The sequence below is a fragment of the Podarcis pityusensis genome, assembly GCF_964106645.2.
Source record: "Podarcis pityusensis genome assembly, chromosome: 8".
Lineage (NCBI taxonomy): Eukaryota > Metazoa > Chordata > Lepidosauria > Squamata > Lacertidae > Podarcis > Podarcis pityusensis.
This window is the reverse complement of record NC_138033.1, coordinates 78827020-78846966: the sequence shown is the minus strand read 5'-3', so window position 1 is coordinate 78846966 and position 19947 is coordinate 78827020. Positions and strand designations below refer to the sequence as shown.

The 19947-nt window shown below is 46.6% G+C and overlaps 1 protein-coding gene across 1 annotated transcript in view; it reads left to right on the top strand.

Annotated features, from left to right (window-relative positions):
- Window positions 1–671: 671 nt before the first annotated feature.
- TMCO4 (transmembrane and coiled-coil domains 4) overlaps window positions 672–19947 on the top strand; it is a 41711-nt gene continuing 22435 nt past the window's right edge. The window contains exons 1-7 of the mRNA XM_081018035.1: window positions 672–975; window positions 8745–8932; window positions 11673–11847; window positions 13931–13958; window positions 16131–16266; window positions 18110–18207; window positions 19604–19747. Of these exons, the coding sequence (XP_080874161.1) occupies window positions 8757–8932; window positions 11673–11847; window positions 13931–13958; window positions 16131–16266; window positions 18110–18207; window positions 19604–19747 (757 nt within the window). The 5' untranslated portion in view covers window positions 672–975; window positions 8745–8756. The remainder of the gene's footprint in view (window positions 976–8744; window positions 8933–11672; window positions 11848–13930; window positions 13959–16130; window positions 16267–18109; window positions 18208–19603; window positions 19748–19947) is intronic.

The window sequence follows — 19947 nt, the reverse complement described above, 5'->3', positions numbered from 1 at the left end:
GTTTTTCCAGTTATTATCGGGTGGGGGAGGTCGTCTAAGTATTTAACCTTTTCCTTGGAATCCGGTTAACGCAATAAATTGAAAAAGAAATCCCAGGAAAAGGATAGATTATTTGTTTCTTAAATTAAAAAATGAGGAAGAGAGAAAGGGAAAATAATATAAAAGTCTTTCCTACTCTGAAGCACGATTAGGTTGTGATTTAACACTTACACAGCAATATTTATATTTATTGATTTATGGAAACGTAACGGCAATTTCTGTAAGCACATTAAACATGTATAGGGACTATTAAATAATCTTTAGTGATGCATCGATGTAAAGGTATATTTTCACAGTGCAGCTTATACTGTACTTTTGAAAAACATGCTATTACATTAAATACACATTCAATAAGAAGGACTGTGCAATGTGTTAATCTGCAGATAACGGATTAAAATACATATGAATAAAAATATTTTTTATTATATTTATATTTTTATATATTTATTTTTAAAATATATATTCATTTTTATTAAAATATATTTTTATTTTTATTTCTCCAATTAAAATATATTTTTCAAAAAGCTTTTCCAAACTCTTGCAATCTTGGGCAACCCCCTCTTGGAATTCCCTTCTCCGAAATGAGAGGCAGGTTTTTGACTTTTTTGCATGCTCCGCCCACCCAAAAATGAAACTATCGGAAGGCAAAGTCAGCGCTTCCAAGTTTAGAGTCCAGATTTGAGAGCCTTTCGCCTTCCGTCCGCTTCTACGAAGTTTGCGCAGCCTCCCGCTCCCTCGCGTGCCGCTTACGCCAGCCTCCTGCCGGAACTGCCCTCTCAGAGTAGCGCTCTCGCGCAGCTGTCGGCGTACGAGAGGCCTAAGCCGGCTTTTACAAGCCTCGGACTGGAGTGATCGCTCGGCCGGCGGACGTCGCGGGGAAGGCGGGGACGAGTCGGGAGTCCGGATGCGGCCGTTTTCCACCTCGAGGGCGGCCAGGTGGGGTTTCGAGGCAGAGGGGAGAGGATTTAAACGCGGGGTGGAGTCGGGGGAAACTTCCTTTTAAAAATTATTTAAGGGGTGGGGGCGTGGCTTTCTGCTGCCCCCCCCCCAAAGTTGGACTGTAGCAGACTTTCCCTCCCCCCGATATTTTGTTGTTATTTAGTCGTTTAGTCGTGTCCGACTCTTCGTGACCCCCTGGACCAGAGCACGCCAGGCCTCCCGCAGTTTGGTCAAACTCATGCTGGTAGCTTCGAGAACACTGTCCAGCCATCTCGTCCTCTGTCGTCCCCATCTCCTTGTGCCCTCCATCTTTCCCAACATCAGGGTCTTTTCCAGGGAGTCTTCTCTTCTCATGAGGTGGCCAAAGTTCAACTTCACGATCTGTCCTTCCAGTGAGCACTCAGGGCTGATTTCCTTCAGAATGGATAGGTTTGATCTTCTTGCAGTCCATGGGACTCTCAAGAGTCTCCTCCAGCACCATAATTCAAAAGCATCAATTCTTCGGCCATCAGCCTTCTTTATGGTCCAGCTCTCACTTCCATACATCACTACTGGGACAACCATAGCTTTTACTATACGGACCTTTGTTGGCAAGGTGATGTCTCTGCTTTTTAAGATGTTGTCTAGGTTTGCCATCGCCTTTCTCCCAAGGAGCAGGCGTCTTTTAATTTCGTGACTGCTGTCACCATCTGCAGTGATCATGGAGCCCAAGAAAGTGAAATCTCTCACTGTCTCCACTTCTTCCCCTTCTATTTGCCAGGAGGTGATGGGCCCAGTGGCCATGATCTTCGTTTTTTTGATGTTGAGCTTCAGACCATATTTTGCGCTCTCCTCTTTCACCCTCATTAAAAGGTTCTTTAATTCCTCTTCACTTTCTGCCATCAATGTTGAGTCATCTGCATTTCTGAGGTTGTTGATATTTCTTCCGGCAATCTTAATTCCGGCTAGGGATTCATCCAGCCCAGCCTTTCGCATGATGAATTCTGCTTATAAGTTAAATAAGCAGGGAGACAATATACAGCCTTGTCGCACTCCTTTCCCAATTTTGAACCAATCAGTTGTTCCATATCGAGTTCTAACTGTAGCTTCTTGTCCCACATAGAGATTTGTCAGGAGACAGATGAGGTGATCAGGCACTCCCATTTCTTTAAGAACTTGCCATAGTTTGCTGTGGTCGACACAGTCAAAGGCTTTTGCATAGTCAATGAAGCAGAAGTAGATGTCTTTCTGGAACTCTCTAGCTTTCTCCATAATCCAGCACATGTTTGCAAATTGGTCTCTGGTTCCTCTGCCTCTTCTAAATCCAGCTTGCACTTCTGGGAGTTCTCGGTCCACATACTGCTTGAGCCTTCCTTGTAGAATTTTAAGCATAACCTTGCTAGCGTGTGAAATGAGTGCAATTGTGCAGTAGTTGGAGCATTCCTTGGCACTGCCCTTCTTTGGGATTGGGATGTAGACTGATCTTATCCAATCCTCTGGCCACTGCTGAGTTTTCCAAACTTGCTGGCATAAAGAAGGGCAGTGCTGGTGGGTTTCAAATGGTATTTACCAATTGCATTTGGTGGGGCTTAAAAAACAAAAAATACAATAATTTTGCTCCCCTCTTTTTGCATCAATTTCACGACATTCTGGTGTAAATGCAAAGGCATTCCTTTTCCCACTGACAGGGCTATTGGGTTGTTGTTTTTATTTTTATTATGTGTTTCATGGTTTTGTATCTTGATTTTATTCTGTGGACCGCCCTGAGACCCCCTGGGTATAGGGCGGTATATACATTCAGTAAATAAATAAAAATAAATAGTAAGAGGCTCCAAAAGTCAGCAGGTCTATCCATGAGCTTTTCTTTCCAACACGCCCCCCCCCCCATATATATATATATATATATATATATATATATATACATATATATACATATATATATATATTAAACAAAAGCAATATGATGTGACTAGTCCCTATTGATCACCATATGGTGTCTGCGGCAAGAAAGAGCCTTCAATTTCCACCCTTCCATTTTCTGCTGCGGACATGATGGACAGATGGATGGCTCCAGTCACAATGCCTGTCTTAAATCTTTTTAAAAATAAAACGAAGGCATGGATAGGACAGGATGATTCATGGACTGGGGGTGGGGGGTGGTATTGGCACACTTTTCACCGCTGAAAATAGGAGCGTGCTTTCAGTCACTGCTATTGTCACATGAAGAATAAATTCTTCAGAAGCCCCCACCCCGTAACCCCTTTTTACCTGCTATAGAACTGAAATCCCACGTACAATTTTAAAGCCCTGTAATTAGAACTTCAGCTAAGATGTGTTCTGCCCTTTGGGGAATTGTAAGTTTCTCCCACTCTACTCTGAACGTCACCACTGCACCCCAGAGAAGACAATCTTAATAACAACAACAACAACAATAATAATAATTTTATTATTTATACCACACCTATCTGGCTGGGTTACCCCAGCCACTCTTCCTGCCCTAGCATACCCTCCAACATTTCTTCGATGAAAATAATGATAATTTTACTATTTATAACTGACACAACTTACTGGGTTGGCCCAGCCACTCTGGACAGCTTCCAACACATATAAAAACATTTAAAAAACATCAACTTCCCTATACAGGATTACCTTCAGATGCCTATGGGGTCGGATAACTCCATACCCTCCAACATTTCTCCAGTGAAAATAGGGACATCCTAAGGAAAAGTGGGACATTCCAGGATCAATTCAGAAACTGGGATGGCTTCTCTAAATTAGGGACGTCCCCGGAAATAGGGGCGCTTGGAGGGTCTGCCCTAGATGTTGGTCCACACTTTGCCATGGGCCACAGGCACAATCCCATCCTGACACGGCTTAACCCCTTTTTTTCTTATGTCTAGGCACCTTCACCCCACTGTATCTTTTCCATTTCATTTGAAGGTGAAAGGAAAGCGTTGTCAGTTTCAGCTGTGCCTGAACATATGAAGATCCTGCTGGATCAGGCCAATGGCCCATCTGGTCTAGCATCTTGTTCTCACAGTGACCAACCAGATGCCCATTATGGGAAACCCAGAAGCAGGGCAAGAGCTCCCTCCCGTCCTGTGGTTTCCAGCAATCGGTGTTCAGAATTTAGGGCCCTTCAGGATTTAACCTCCCTCCGTCGGGCCTGTAAGACAGAGCTATTCCGCCTGGCCTTTAATTTGAATTCAGCCTGATCTTTTATTTCCTTTCTCTTCCCTTCCCTCCCCTTTTATGAAGATCACCCACTCTGAGACCCCACAGCTAATTCTCCCCTGACCTCCTCGCTGGCCCAAGTAGGACCAATTCAGCAAGCTAGCTCTGGGGATTATCTAATTGGTTTTTTTAATTTTATGGTTATTCATGTTTTTATACTGTATTTTATGCTGCTTTTATAATTAAGTGTTTTAAAGTGTTTTAAATTTGTTGTTAGCCGCCCTGAGCCCGGTTTTTGAACTGGGAAGGGCAGGGTATAAATAAAAATTTATTATTATTATTATTATTATTAGCATTTCTGCCTCTGACTGTGGAGGCAGCGCATAGCCATTGCGGCTAATAGCCACTGGTGGCTTCTGGCTCATGAAATTGTCCAGTACCCTTCAAAGCGCTCCAAGTTGGTGCCCACCCCTGCCTCCTGTGGGAGTGAGTTCAAGAGGCTAATCTTAAAGCAGGCATTTCCAAAGTCTGTTTCGGGGGCCTAATGCAATTTAATCCAGCCCCTGGTGGCAGTATATGTCCTGGGGTAAAAATCCTAAAAAAATCTCAGCAAGTTTTAGTTTAAAATCGTAAAAAAAAGTTCAACAACTTTGGTTGGCCCTCACGCATGTTCACTTCAGCAAATCTGGCCCTCTTTGAAAAAAGTTTGGGCACCCCTGCCTTAAAGGATGGGAACAGATTTATTACAGCTAATCGCGAGCAGCCATGGGACATATTTCACGAGATTATATGATTTCCTCCCCTCCTTTTACAGTATACATTCCTCTTTCACTTCTCTTCCTCCTGGCCCTGATCCCGCCCCCACTAAAGAAATTCAAAATCACATGAGCAGCCTAAACAACAACAACAACAAGAAGTTCTCATAGCCATCCTCGTGCTTCAAAAGCAGGTGATCAAAAAACTCCCTCCAAGACAAACTAGGAAAGGCTGTAGCTTAGTTGGTAGGGCAGCATCTCCCAGTAGTCTGTTAATGTTGCCTACTTAAAACCCTGGCGAGCTGCTGCCAGTCAGTGTAGGCAGTACTGAGCTAGATAGACCAACGTTCTAGCTCTGTATAAGGCAGCTTCCAGTTTTTTGTGTTGCTAGGGACAGCTAAATAGTGGCAGGGGACTTTTATTTGCCCACTCCCTGGGGGTTAAAAGGGCCTTTAATCTCAGTATTGCCCTTATAATGCTCGCCTGGAGGAAGGGGACAGAACTAGAATTTTTTTGCTCTACCTGCCATTGGCTCTGGCGCCAACTCCAGCCTCCCTGCCACCTGCCCAATGGGCACCAGCCACCACTTGGCGTTTGCCTCTCCTGCAACTCCAAATTTAAAAATCAAAATGATGTGACTAGTCCCTAGTAATCAGTAATGCAGCTGCAAGGAAGCTCCTTAATATCGCACGTATTTCCCTTCGGTGATGTGATGAACAGGCCGAAGGGTTTATAATTTGCTTGGTTGAAAGGCAGTGGGGCAACTCTGGCCCCCAAGTTGCATAGGAGCTAGACTATTGGTCCATCTAGCTCAGCATTGTCTGCACCTGCTGGCAGCTGCTCCCCAGGGTTTCAGATACCGCTGGAAATATTTCGATAGAAGGAGGGAAATATAGAGCAGGGGAGGAACAGAGTTTTGCAGGCTCTTGAAGTCAGCCTCAAGTCCTTGCACAATACTCCCTCTGTTTGGATTTGATGCCGTAAAGGGGTGTGTGTGTGTGTGTGTACACACAGGCGAGATTGCGGCACACCTTTTAATTTTTACTGTGGGCGACATTTGCGTTATCAGGACGCAAAGCTGTCCTTCAGGCTAAGGTCATGAACTGGGAGGTCGTTAAAAAAGAAAAGAGGAGAATGAAAATAAACGAAATAGGAGCTTGCGGGATGCTCAAGGTCGCCTCTCCCCAGGAAGCAGGAAGGTTGGTCTGTAAAAGGAGGCATACCTGGGCAGAGGAAGTGGACTTAGGAAGCTGTCTTATGCAGACTCAGACCATCGGTCCATATAGCACAGTACTGTCTCCACTGACTGGTAGCAGGCAGGAGTCTCTCCCACCCTTACCTGAAGACGGAACCTGGGAGCTTCTGCATTAAGCTGTGCCCCTTCTCTTAAGACATAGGATGCTGTCTTATACTGAGCAGACTTTTGGTCCATCTAGCTCAGTACTCCCTACACTGGCTGGCAGCGGCTCTCCAGAGTTTTAGATGTTTAAAAAATTGGTGCTAGTTTCAACTTGTTTTTAGCCTACAGTTACTTTAACTTTTGGGACGCGGGAGGCGCTGTGGGTTAAACCACAGAGCCTAGGACTTGCCAATCAGAAGGTCGGCGGTTCGAATCCCCGCGACGGGGTGAGCTCCCATTGCTCGGTCCCTGCTCCTGCCAACCTAGCAGTTCGAAAGCACGTCAAAGTGCAAGTAGATAAATAGGTACCGCTCCGGCGGGAAGGTAAACGGCGTTTCCGTGCGCTGCTCTGGTTCGCCAGAAGCGGCTTAGTCCTGCTGGCCACATGACCCGGAAGCTGTACGCCGGCTCCCTCGGCCAATAAAGCGAGATGAGCGCAACAACCCCAGAGTTGGTCACGACTGGATCTAATGGTCAGGGGTCCCTTTACCTTTTACCTTTAACTTTTTGGAAGTATTAAATTATTTTTGATTTTTCTTGCTGATAATGTTATTGTTTTATCATTTTTATAAGCCTTTTTTTTTTGCAACCATATGGTGTATAATTTCTAAGAAATGATAATCTTAATAACAACAACAAGAGGAGAAGATAGACTGAGCTGGGCTAGGTAGGTTCCATGCTGTCAGTTTTAAAATGTTTTGCTTGCATGCTGCCTTGTCAGCCTAGACCCCACTGAGCATCTTGTCTTGAATTCATAGGTTGGGAGGGGGCCAACATCACTGCAGTCTTCATTTATTGGATCACGAACCTGTGCCACATCTGTCTGGCCGCTCTGCTCAGAGACTACCACCAAGGGTGAGACAAACTGTAAAGTCACTGGTTCCATCAAAACGCTCGAGCCATCAAGAAGCCTCTGCCAACATTCAACCAAAATCTGCTTTACTATAATTATGAGATCTAGGATCTGGCCTAGAACAAGTCTTTTTTAAAAAAGGAAAATTGGGGTTTTTTGTAGGGAGGTAGTGAAGAGTTTCTAAAATTTCATTTTATAATGTATATAAAACAGAACCATTATGACAACAGATGGAAATGAACACACACAAAACAAATAGCTAAAATGAGCACAGTTACATCTGGATCAAGTAAAAAAGTCCAGGTCTTGAAAGGAAAAACAGTGAGATTAAAAGTCGTCTTCACATAAAGAAAGAATATTAGTGTGATTTGATGGTCAGATTTGGCAGGCTTGTGACGATGACTGTCTTGGAATTGACAGTTCCACTATACGTGTAATAAAGGAATGTCCTTATCAAAATGTCAGGCAATGCGTAGTTTTCTCCATTGCAGCTATATGGAAGAAAGTTTATTGACAGCTTTAAAGCAATCAACGTAGTACAAAACAGGCTCTGTAATCCCATAGCTGTTCTGGAGCACAGGTGCGCTTTTTGAGACCTTTGCAGCCCAGCGTGGACAGCACGTTGGATTGATGTTGAGGCAGATTCCAGTTCCACCAGCAAGACCCTGAAAAATGAATCTCATGTACAGATGGACAGCACCTTTATCGCAGTAATATTAGCATTCATAAAGGGGGCCCACAGCTTCTCAAATGCATCGACCCAGTAGAGTAGATGTATTAGGGTTGCCTCACCTCCAGGACTCTATCCGTGGCATGGATAGAGAAAAGTTTTAGATACAGTCGTACCTTGGTTCTCGAACACCTTGGTGGTGGTGTTGTTTAGTCGTGTCCGACTCTTCGTGACCCCATGGACCAGAGCACGCCAGGCACTCCTGTCTTCCACTGCCTCCCGCAGTTTGGTCAAACTCATGCTGGTAGCTTCGCGAACCCTGTCCAACCATCTTGTCTTCTGTTATCCCCTTCTCCTTGTGCCCTCCATCTCTCCTAGTAGCAGGGTCTTTTCCAGGGAGTCTTCTCTTCTCATGAGGTGGCCAAAGTATTGGAGCCTCAGCTTCAGGATCTGTCCTTCCAGTGAGCACTCAGGGCTGATTTCCTTAAGAATGGATAGGTTTGATCTTCTTGCAGTCCATGGGACTCTCAAGAGTCTCCTCCAGCACCATAATTCAAAAGCATCAATTCTTTGGCGATCAGCCTTCTTTGTGGTCCAGCTCTCACTTCCACACATCACTACTGGGAAAACTATAGCTTTAACTACCTTGGTACTCATACGTTTTGGCTCCTGAACGCCAAAAACCAAGAAGTAAGTGTTCCGGTTTTTGAACATTTTTTTGGAAGCCAAACATCTGTTGTGGCTTCTGCTTGAGTGCAGGAAGTTCCTGCAGCCAATCAGAAGCCACGCCTTGGTTTTTGAACGTTTTCGGAAGTCAAACGGACTTCTGGAACGGATTACGTTTGAGAACCAAGGTACGACTGTATATTTGTATGTGTATGTATATATATATTCTCTTGCATGTTTATTCCCTGTGCATATCTCTGGTTTTTGCAGCAGCTGGTGAAAATGGCAGCCAACCGCCAGCAGCGGTGGAGGCCCTGGGGAAGATTGGCGCAGCCACAGCCGGAGAAGGAGGAGGTGTCTGAATGCGTGGGCCGGCAGCTGGGCGATCCGGGGAAGTTTGCCTACGCGGCCCTCTGCGCTGTCTCTTTGGCATCATTGTTTCCCGAGGAAGAGGAAAGGTAGGCGCTCGAGTGAAGGAGAGAATGCAGGTTCTGTTCTGTTCTGTGCTTATTCCTGCTGACGGCATGGAGGGGGATGATGGGAGTTGTAAGGTAAAGGGACCTCTGACTGTTAGGTCCAGTCGCGGACGACTCTGGGGTTCATCTTGCTTTATTGGCCGAGGGAGCCAGCGTACAGCTTCCAGGTCATGTGGCCAGCATGACTAAGACGCTTCTGGCGAACCAGAGCAGCGCACAGAAACACCGTTTACCTTCCCGCCGGAGCGGTACCTATTTATCTACTTGCACTTTGACCTGCTTTTGAACTGCTAGGTTGGCAGGAGCAGGGCCAAGCAATGGGAGCTCACCCCGTCGCCAGGATTCGAACCGCCAACCTTCTGATCGGCAAGCCCTAGGCTCTGTGGTTTAACCCACAGCGCCACCCACGTCCCTGATGGGAGTTGTACTCTGCAACTTAATGGAAGGCACCGCATTGGCTGCCCATGCGATAGGCTGGGGAGAATCCCCACTCCGCCAGGAAGCTCCCCAAGGTGAACTTGAGGCCGTTGTCATCTCCGCACCTCACCTTTTTCGCAGGTTTGCGAAAATAATGAGGGGAGAAGTAGCTTCGGAGAAGGATAACTCAAATGATCGAGGAGATGGAGCGACTCCTTTGAGGAAAGGTTGTTTCCTCAATGTCTCTTGCGGCTTTCTAGTTAAGTGAAAAGGCAGGGAAAAGGCGACATGATAGAAGTTTGTAAAATTATGAAAGAAGAATGGCAGACGAAATTAATGGACTATGCAGAATTGGACAAAATGACAGGAAGGATTCGAAACCTTCGGGACCAGAGATTTACAGAAGATTGGAAGAAGTATATGAACTATTTGAAGAGCAACTGTAATCAACAAATTACGCTAGTGGGACTACAAGAAGTTTTGTAAGGAGAAATTTATGAAGCGTTACAAAGTAGATAAAGAATAGAGATATTGGTTATGAGTTTTAAATGTAATAGGGAAAGTAAGAAATGTATACAGTGGTGCCTCGCAAGACGAAATTAATTCGTTCCGCAAGTCTCTTCGTCTTGCGAGTTTTTCGTCTTGCGATGCACGGTTTCCCATAGGAATGCATTGAAAATCAATCAATGCGTTCCTAGGGAAACCGCCTTCAGACCAGGTCCGGGGACAGTCTGTCCCCGGACCTCTTCTGAAGGCTGGGGGGGGGGGGGGACAAGGGCTTTTCTTCCCACCCCCAGCATTTTAAAAAACCCCAGGACAGCGGAGGACTTCTCCGCTGTCCGGGTGATCTTAAAATGCTGGCGGGCGGCATTTTAAAATCGCCCCGGACAGCGGAGGACTTCTCCGCTGTCGGGGCGATTTAAAAGCCCCTGGGAAGGCAGGCAGGGGGGACAAAGACTTTCGCCCCCCGCCCGCCTTCAGAAGGTGTTCCCGCCCCCCGCCCCGCTTCGGAACAGCGTTTTAAAATGCTGGGGGTCGGGAGCGAAGCGTTCGCTGCCGACCCCCAGCATTTTAAAATCTCCCCGGGACAGCAGAGACTTCTCTGCTGTCCCGGGGAGATTTTTAAATGCTGGGGGTCGGCAGTGAACGCTTCGCTCCCGACCCCCAGCATTTTAAAATCTCCCCGGGACAGGGGGAGATTTTTAAATGCTGGGGGTCGGCAGTGAACGCTTCGCTCCCGACCCCCAGCATTTTAAAATCTCCCCGGGACAGCAGAGACTTCTCTGCTGTCCCGGGGAGATTTTAAAATGCTGGGGGTCGGCAGCGAACGCTTCGCTCCCGCCCGCCAGCATTTTAAGATCGCCCGGGGCAGGCGGGGGGAAGGCAGGCGGGGGGGAGCAAAGACTTTTGCCCCCCGCCGGCCTTCAGAAGAGGTCCTCTTCTGAAGGCCGGCTCTGGGCGAAAGTCTTTGCTCCCGACCGCCAGCATTTCCCTATGGGCTTTCGTCTTGCGATGCAAGCCCATAGGGAAATTCGTCTTGCGAAGCGCCTCCAAAACAGAAAACCCTTTCGTCTTGCGGGTTTTCCGTCTTGCGAGGCATTCGTCTTGCGGGGCACCACTGTACTAAGAGATTAGATTATATATATATTCATAAAATTATATCAGAAGCATATCAGCATATCAGAAGCACTGGATAGAGAGAAGCTTTTCTGCCTCTCTCTTGTATGACAAGAAATGGGGGGTGTCCTATGAAGCTTAGTGTTGGGAGATTCAGAACAGATGAAAGAAAGCCCTTCCTCACACAGCAGAGAGTTAAACTGTGGAACTCCCTGCCACAGGAGGCAGGGATGGCCACCAGCTTAGATGAATCATAGAATCATAGGATTGTAGAGTTGGAAGGGGTCCCTGCAGTGCAGAAACCTCAATTGAAGCATCCGTGACAGATGGCCATCCAACCTCTGCTTAAAAACCCCCAAGGAAGGAGGGTCCATCTCCCGAGGGAGTCCATTCCACTTGACCAACAGCTCCTGCTGTCGGAAAGTCCTTCCTGATGGCTAGCCAGAATCTCCTCTCTTGTAACTTGAAGCCGTTGGTTCGAGTCCTACCCTACAGAGCAGGAGTCTTAAAAGAAGATTAATGGAGGACGAGATGTCTATGGTTACTAGCCAGGATGGCTTTTGCTCTGCTCTGCAGTCAGAGACAGTGCTGCTTCTGAATACCAGCTGTTGGAAAGGGCAGGAGGGGAGAGTTGCTTTTGTGCTTGGGCCCTGCTTGCTTAACCATTTTTGTTGTGTATGTTTTGAAGGCCATACAGGACGGGTTTTGTGGAGAGCCTGGTGGAATGGCTGCAGCTTTCAGACGCCGTCCTGCCTGCTATGTTGGCGTTTGTCGGTGGTCTGGGCGGTGAAGGGACGGAGACTTTTGCGCAGATCCTCTTGAAGGAGCCGCTCATGAAAGACGACCCCAGCATCATCACACAGGTAGGTTCTGTTGGGATACTGCCGGGGAGACGGGGGCATCAGGCAGGCCCCCAGCTGGATCCAGCCCCCGGCCGGCAGCCAGGCGAACTCCGGTCTCCCTTGGAACAGCATCAAACAGCGACACAATCCTCAGATACCTTTAGAGACTTGGCACGCTCTATCAGCAGAGTGAATAAATCTTCACACAACGAAAGTGGCGGACAGAGACATGTATAAGCATTATTTACAGGCGTTTATTCAGCATAGTTCAGGAACAAAGGGAAAACATGTCTGCTTCCCTTCGTGTCCAAGCAAACAGCAGATAAAGAAAAAGCAATATACAAATGGAAGTTCCCAGCAAGCCTGTGCTGGAAGTAAACAGGCATGTGACACACAACAGTCATGCCTGTTCCTCTTAAGGTGGAACGGAACGATATCCTAACAGGTTAGACTCCAGCTCCATCTCCACATTCTCTGCTTAGGACCACTGTGAACAAGTCAAGAAAAGGTTATAATTCTTTGGCAAAAATTTGCTGCTGCTGAGCCAGACTTAACCAGAAGGATCTCTGGTGCAGATCCTCCACCTACTTGCGCTTTAGTAATCTGCAGACAAGTTGCTATGCTTTTTAAAGAGAGAGAAAGCGAGAAGGAAAAAATATTTAGTTTTCCAGCTATACACAGTTGATTTTATTCAAGATGGACATCTGCGAAATTTTAGTAATGTAGCTTCTTTTTTAGAAAAAGCTGGCCTTTCCCCAAAATAACTTAAGACTAACAATGCATAAGCCAAGTGGTTGCTTAGCTTGTTTCTGAACTACTCTGAATGGTCCCCTCTGATGATGATGATGATGATGATGATGATGATGATAGTGATTTATTTATACCCCGCCCACCTGGCTGGGTTTCCCCAGTGACTCTGGGCGGCTACCAACCAAATATTAAAAACAATACAGCATTAAATATTAAAAACTTCCCTAAACAGGGCTGCCATCAGGTGTCTTTTAAAAGTAAGATATTTGCTTATTTCCTTGACATCTGATGGGAGGGTGTTCCACAGGGCAGGTGCCACTACCGAGAAGGCCCTCTGCCTGGTTCCCTGTAACCTCACTTCTCTCAGGGAGGGAACTGCCAGAAGGCCCTCGGAGCTGGACCTCAGTGTCCAGGCTGCACGATGGGGGTGGAGACGCACCTTCTGGTATACTGGGCTGAGGCTTTAAAGGCCAGCACCAACACTTTGAATTGTCCTTGGAAATGTACTGGGGGCCAATGTAGGTCTTTCAAGACCGGTGTTATGTGGTCTTGGCGGCTGCTCCCAGTCACCAGTCTAGCTGCCGCATTCTGGATTAATTGCAGTTTTGAGTCACCTTCAAAGGTAGCCCCACGTAGAGCACATTGCAGTGGTCCAAGCTGGAGATAACTAGCACATGCACCATTGAGCAGCTGTTCTGTCCTGAGCTACCACAGATTTCAGATTTTCCACCTTCAATGGATCCTTTCGGTATCCACTAATATGCCAAGGAAGTTGGATCAGGCCAATGAACCGTTCAGGCCAGCATCCTGTTCTCACAGTGGCTAATCAGATGCCCCAACAGGAAGCCCCACAGCAGGACCCGAACATAGCACATGTGGTTCTCAGCAACTCGCATTCAGAGGCAGGATATTGCCATTGTGGATAGTGGCCTTCTCTTCCAGTCCTCTTTTAAAACCGTGGAAATTGGTGGCCATCACCACCTCCTATGGAAGCAAGTTTTAACTCTGCAAAGAAGGACTTTAGCATCCGCCGACCCTAAGTTAGCCTAGCCTGAACGAGAATAAAATTGCGCACAACCTTCTTTTTTCATTTTGTTTTGCATACCCCCACTTTCTCAGAGAAGGGATTAGCTGTTGGTTGCAGGGGTTATGGCTAACTATGCGGCACTTCAGTGCCAAAGATCAAGTACATTTTAAATTGAGACTAATAATAATAATATCTTTATTGTCATTGCCCCCTTCGGGGACAACGAAATTACTTCTGTGCATATTCAGAAGCCTGCACTTAAAGGGCTTCCCTTTTTAATATGTTCTCATTATTCTTCCCCCCCCACCCCCCCCTCTTCTGTTCTAGGATCTTGTGTCCTTCTCTCTCAAGGACGGTAAGTGAGATTTGAGGGCCCTCTTTCTCCTCTGAGTCGTTATCAAAAATATAAAACTGTTAAACGGAAATGATTTCATGGAAATGTGGTGTGATTTCATGTGGTTTATTGCGTTTCTATCCCACCTTTTCCTCCAAGGAGCTCAGACTGGAATACGGTGGTACCTCGGGTTAAGTACTTAATTCATTCCGGAGTTCTGTTCTTAAACCGAAACTGTTCTTAACCTGAAGCACCACTTTAGCTAATGGGGCCTCCTGCTGCTGCTGCACCGCCGGAGCATGATTTCTGTTCTCATCCTGAAGCAAAGTTCTTAACCTGGGGTACTATTTCTGGGTTAGCGGAGTCTGTAACCTGAAGCGTATGTAACCTGAAGCGTATGTAACCCGAGGTACCCCTGTACGTGGTTCCCCCCCTCCTCATTCAATCCTCACAACAACCCTGTGAGGTAGGTTAAGCTGAAAGGCAGTGACAGGCCCAAGGTTACCCAGTGAGCTTCATAGCCAGGTGGGAGGGATTTGAACCCTGGTCTCTCCCAGGCCCTAGTCCGACACTCTAAACCAGGCATAGGCAAACTCGGCCCTCCAGATGTTTTGGGACTACAATTCCCATCATCCCTGACCACTGGTCCTGTTAGCTAGGGATGATGGGAGTTGTAGTCCCAAAACATCTGGAGGGCCAAGTTTGCCTATGCGTGCTCTAGTCTAAACCAATGGCTCCCACAGTGGGGATTAAGTAGAGGGCAATAAGGATTACCTCGCCAGACAATAAGAGGCAAGGGAGCTGCAAGGGGGCACTGGAGGTGTAAATGACTTATCAGACCTTGGGTATTTGGCATCAATTTAATCAGTTTTTTTGAATTAATCTATTATTATTAGCATTAATATGCCGCCCAATTGGCTGGGTTACCCCAGCCATTCTGGGTGGCTTCCAGCAAATTAAAACACAAGAAGACATCGAACATTAAAAACTTCCCTATACAGGGCTGCCTTCAGATGTCTTCTAGAAGTCAGGCGGTTGTTTATTTTCTTGACATCTGATGGGAGGGCGTTCCACAGGGTGGGCGTGGCTACTGAGTAGGCCCTCTGCCTTAAATAGTTTCAATTGGATTTGAATCAATGTGCAATGAATTGTTATTGTTTTGAATTTCTTCCTTAGTGGCTTGTGAAAACTGCTATTCTGAATAATGCTTTTTTAAAAAAAAGGATGGAGTAGGGGGCACTGGGGATGAGTTTATGGAACCAAGTGGGTGGTAGCCCAAAAATCACTGGCTCTCTGCTGGTTCTTGGTCCTAGCTTAAATGTCCAGGAACAAACAGGACCTGGTTTGTCCCAGGGGCCAAAGGCTCCCTACCACTGCCTTAGACAAAAGCCTGGGTGGGCTAAACCTGTGTAAGTATGGGGGATTTGGTATTCTGGTAACAGTTCATTGGGGAAATTTCATCATGCCGTCCTGTCGAACGGAGAGTGATGGGAATTATAGGGACAGAACTACCCAAACTGTATAGAAACTTATGCATGTATGGTACTACAACGGCCAGAACATACAGGCATATTAAACACATAAAACGTTATATACAATTAATGGAAAAGGGTGTTCAAAATAACTTTTATTTAAAAAAAGACCAGAACCTTTTCTTTTGGAAATTATAGGGACAGAACTACCTAAACTGTATAGAAATTTATTCATGTATGCTACTACATCAGCAAGAATGCTACTTGCCCCAAAGTGGGAAGAAGCAGAAGTCCCAGCAAAGGAAGAATGGATACAAAAACTTATGGAATATGCAGAAATGGCGAAACTTACTGAAATAATAAGAAATCACGATAACAATTTTTTTAAAATAAAAGAATGGAAATGGTTTATTGAATATTTACAGATAAATTGTAAAGAGATAAGAGCTTTGGCAGGTTTATTGTAATAACCTGCAGTTTTATAAGAGTATATATTTAAAGAAGATGAATAAATGAGCAAATTATGTTAATTTGGATATGCAGAAGATATTAAAAACAAATCTAAGGAACCGCAGAAAGAGGGGGAAGGAAGTCAAGTTTTGAAATGTTGTAATGATTGTAAAATTAGTGAAAAATCTGAAAAGCATAAATGAAATTTAAGGGGGGGAAAGACACTGACTGGCCGCATTTGGTGGCCTTTGGCTCTTTCCTTGCCTTCCAGGCACCTACGACGCCCGAGCGAGGGTGCTTCTCTCCCACATCACCTGGCTGCTGAGGATTCCCCCTGCAGAACTGGAAGCTTCGGAGGAGCGTCTGCTTGAGTGCCTGAAAGAGGAGGAAGAGGAGGAGGAATCTGAGTAAGGCTGTTTCCCCAGAAATGCTTTCATTAAAAGAAACAGGCATCTTTTAATTTCGTAACTTCTGTCACCATCTGCAGTGATCATGGAGCCCAAGAAAGTAAAATCTCTCACTGCCTCCATTTCTTCCCCTTCTAGATGCTTTCATAGAACCATAGAATCGTAGCGCTGGAAGGGACCCCATGGGTTAGAGTCCAACTGCCCCCTGCAATGCAGGAATCTCAACTAAAGCATCCATGACATCTCCTCTCCTTATCCAACCTCTCCTTAAAGACCTTCAAAGAAGGAGAGTTCTTTTGTAAGAATGTAAGAAGAGCCCTGCAGGGAATCAGGCCAGTGGATTATCTAGTCCAGTATCCTCTTCTACCAGTGGCCAAGCAAATGCCCCAATTGGAAAGCCCACAAGTAGGGATCACGCCCCAAGAACCCTCTCCCCGCCTGCGGCTTCCAGCAACTAGTATTCAGAAGCATTGCTGCCTCCAGCTGTGTAGAGGCAGAGTGTGGCCACTGTGGCTAAAAGGTAAAGGTAAAGGGACCCCTGACCATTAGATCCAGTCGTGACCGACTCTGGGGTTGTGGCGCTCATCTTGCTTTATTGGCCGAGGGAGCCGGCGTACAGCTTCCAGGTCGTGTGGCCGGCATGACTAAGCCGCTTCTGGCGAACCAGAGCAGTGCGCGGAAACGCCTTTTACCTTCCCGCCGGAGTGCTACCTGTTTATCTACTTGCACTTTGACGTGCTTTCGAACTGCTAGGTTGGCAGGAGCAGGGACCGAGCAATGGGAGCTCACCCCGTCGCGGGGATTTGAACCACCGACCTTCTGATCGGCAAGTCCTAGGCTCTGTGGTTTAACCCACAGCGCCACCCACGTCCTGGCCACTGTGGCTAGTAGCCATTAAAAAACAAACAACCCACAACGTTTACGTCCTGATGCTGGGAAGGGTTTTAAGAACCCCTTTGCCACAGGTGTCCTTGAAACCTTGCGCAATGGCAAGTCTGGTCTCTATGAAAAATCAGCTGCCAGCCAGAGGTGCAGGGTTATTCCCTTAAACAAATACTTTTAAGCTGCTGTTATTGGTCTTCTGGGAAATTGCCTGTGTACATATTTTAATAGCTGCTGTTTTCACTACACAAGCTGCCAAATCGCTAGGAAGGATTTTCAAGGTAAGCGTTGCCAGTACTGTTCTTTTATCACCATTATGATTTCTGGTTCTGTTTTCAGTCATAAAAAGTAAGCATTATTATTATTATTATTATTATTATTATTATTATTACTATTATCTTACCCTGTCTTTCTTACCCAGAAGCTGGAGTACAGCTTCTGGGTCATGTGGCCGGCATGACTAAGCCGCTTCTGGCAAACCAGAGCAGCGCACGGAAACTCCGTTTACCTTCCCGCCAGAGCGGTACCTATTTATCTGCTTGCACTTTGACGTGCTTTCGAACTGCTAGGTTGGCAGGAGCAGGGACCGAGCAACAGGAGCTCACCCGTTGCGGGGATTTGAACCGCCGACCTTCCGATCGGCAAGTCCAAGGCTCTGTGGTTTAACCCACAGCGCCACCCGCATCCCGGGAAAAAACAACAACATAATAGATAATAGTTAAAAAGCAATCCAGTTCTAATAGAATTGAAGCAATTTAAAATAACCAAAGCAAGTGTGTTAAAATGCAAAAGCAGCGCTGCACTATGAAAGCCCTTTTCTTAAAAGAAGGGAGGTGGGAACCAGTTTGTAAAGGTGCCGAAAAGAGTTCAATGAAGGGGCCTGCCTGATATCAATAGGCAGGGAATTCCGAAGTGTAGGTACTGTTGAGACTCTCACGCCCATTTCTTCTGCCACTGCCAGGACGGCAGCAGCTGCGCGGAAAAAGAAAGAGAAAAACAGGAGGTTGAAGAGGTACCTGTTGATCGGCTTGGCGACTGTTGGTGGGGGGACAGTAATAGGTGAGTGACACTGCGCCCCCATCTGTTGTCCGTGCCAGCTAGGGGCAGCTGGCTTCTAACCTTCTTGTGACCCACTTGCTCCTCCAGACCCAGTCTAGTTAACCTGTGGCCCTCCAGATATTGATGGACTCCAGCTCCCACCAGTCCCCTTTTGGCCAGCATGGCTAATGGTTAGGGATGATGGGAACCATCGCTTAGCAGCATGCCTGGGCCAAAGGTTCCCCGTCCCTGCATTAAAAGAAGGCAGAGTTACGATGGAGTTAGTAAAGGTAAAGGGACCCCTGACCATTGGGTCCAGTCGTGGCCGACTCTGGGGTTGCGGCGCTCATCTCGCTTTATTGGCCGAGGGAGCCAGCGTACAGCTTCCGGGTCATGTGGCCAGCATGACTAAGCCGCTTCTGGCGAACCAGAGCAGCACGGAAACACCGTTTACCTTCCTGCAGGAGTGGTACCTATTTATCTACTTGCACTTTGAGGTGCTTTCGAACTGCTAGGTTGGCAGGAGCAGAGACTGAGCAACAGGAGCTCACCCCGTCGCAGGGATTCAAACCACCGACCTGCTGATCAGCGAGTCCTAGGCTCTGTGGTTTAACCCACAGTGCCACCCACGTCCCTTTACGATGGAGTTACTATTTGTTAAATATGTATATTGCCCTGGCCTATACCCACAGGTTTCAGGGCGGTTACAACATGAAATCACACCTTTTTTCAATTCATTATGGATCATTTCCCAATACTCTTTCCCCCTTTTACAAGTCCACCACATATGAAGAATGTTCCCTCAAACTCTTTGCATCTCCAGCACTTATCTGATTCAGTCTTATACATCTTAGCAAGCCCACTCGGAGTTAAATACCATCTGCAAATCATTTTCAAGTGGTTCTTCTTCAAAGAATAACATGCTGTAAACTTCAAGTCAGAGTTTTCCCAGAGGTTAAAAATCTATATTGTGTCCTTTATCTGTTGCCCAGTGTGTCATTGAGGCTTTAACAAGCTTGTCTTTTGTTTCCCAGTCTAATATCAGAAGTTTGGACAAAAGTTTCTTTTTGTTTTGTAGAAATTCTTTTTTCGAATTGTGAGCTTTGGTCTGCAGCATTAATGACTTCAGCGGTTTAGGAGAGAGGGTATGCAGCCTGGGAATGAGAGACTCCCAAGGGCCAGAGAATCATAGGATCCTAAATTTTAGAGTTGGAAGAGACCACGAGAATCATCTGGTCCAACCCCCCTGCAGTGTAGGACTCTTTTACCCAACGTGGGGCTCAAACCCTCGACCCTGAGGCTAAAGAATCTCACTCTCTGCCAACCGAGCCTGGGGATCTGCACTTTGCTCCCAGGTCTGAGGTTCCCTTCCCTCGACCCTCTGCCAGGAGTTGAAACAGCATCCCTCTGTTTTCAGGTCTGACAGGGGGCCTGGCTGCCCCCCTGGTGGCAACGGGAGCAACGGCGATCATTGGCAGCGCTGGGGCCGCTGCCCTCGGTTCGGTGGCTGGGATGGCTGTCATGGGGTCGCTCTTTGGAGCTGCAGGAGCTGGACTCACAGGTAAGCCACCTCCTTGGGTGCAAAGCAAACTCTTCTTCTATGCAGCTGGGTCTCTAGGGGGAAGCAGGGGGCAGTGTGTCCAATCTGTTTAGTAATTATTATTATTATTATTTATTATTTATACCCCGCCCATCTGGGTTGGGTTTCCCCCCAGCCACTCTGGGCAGCTTCCAACAAAATATTAAAATATAATGGTCTGT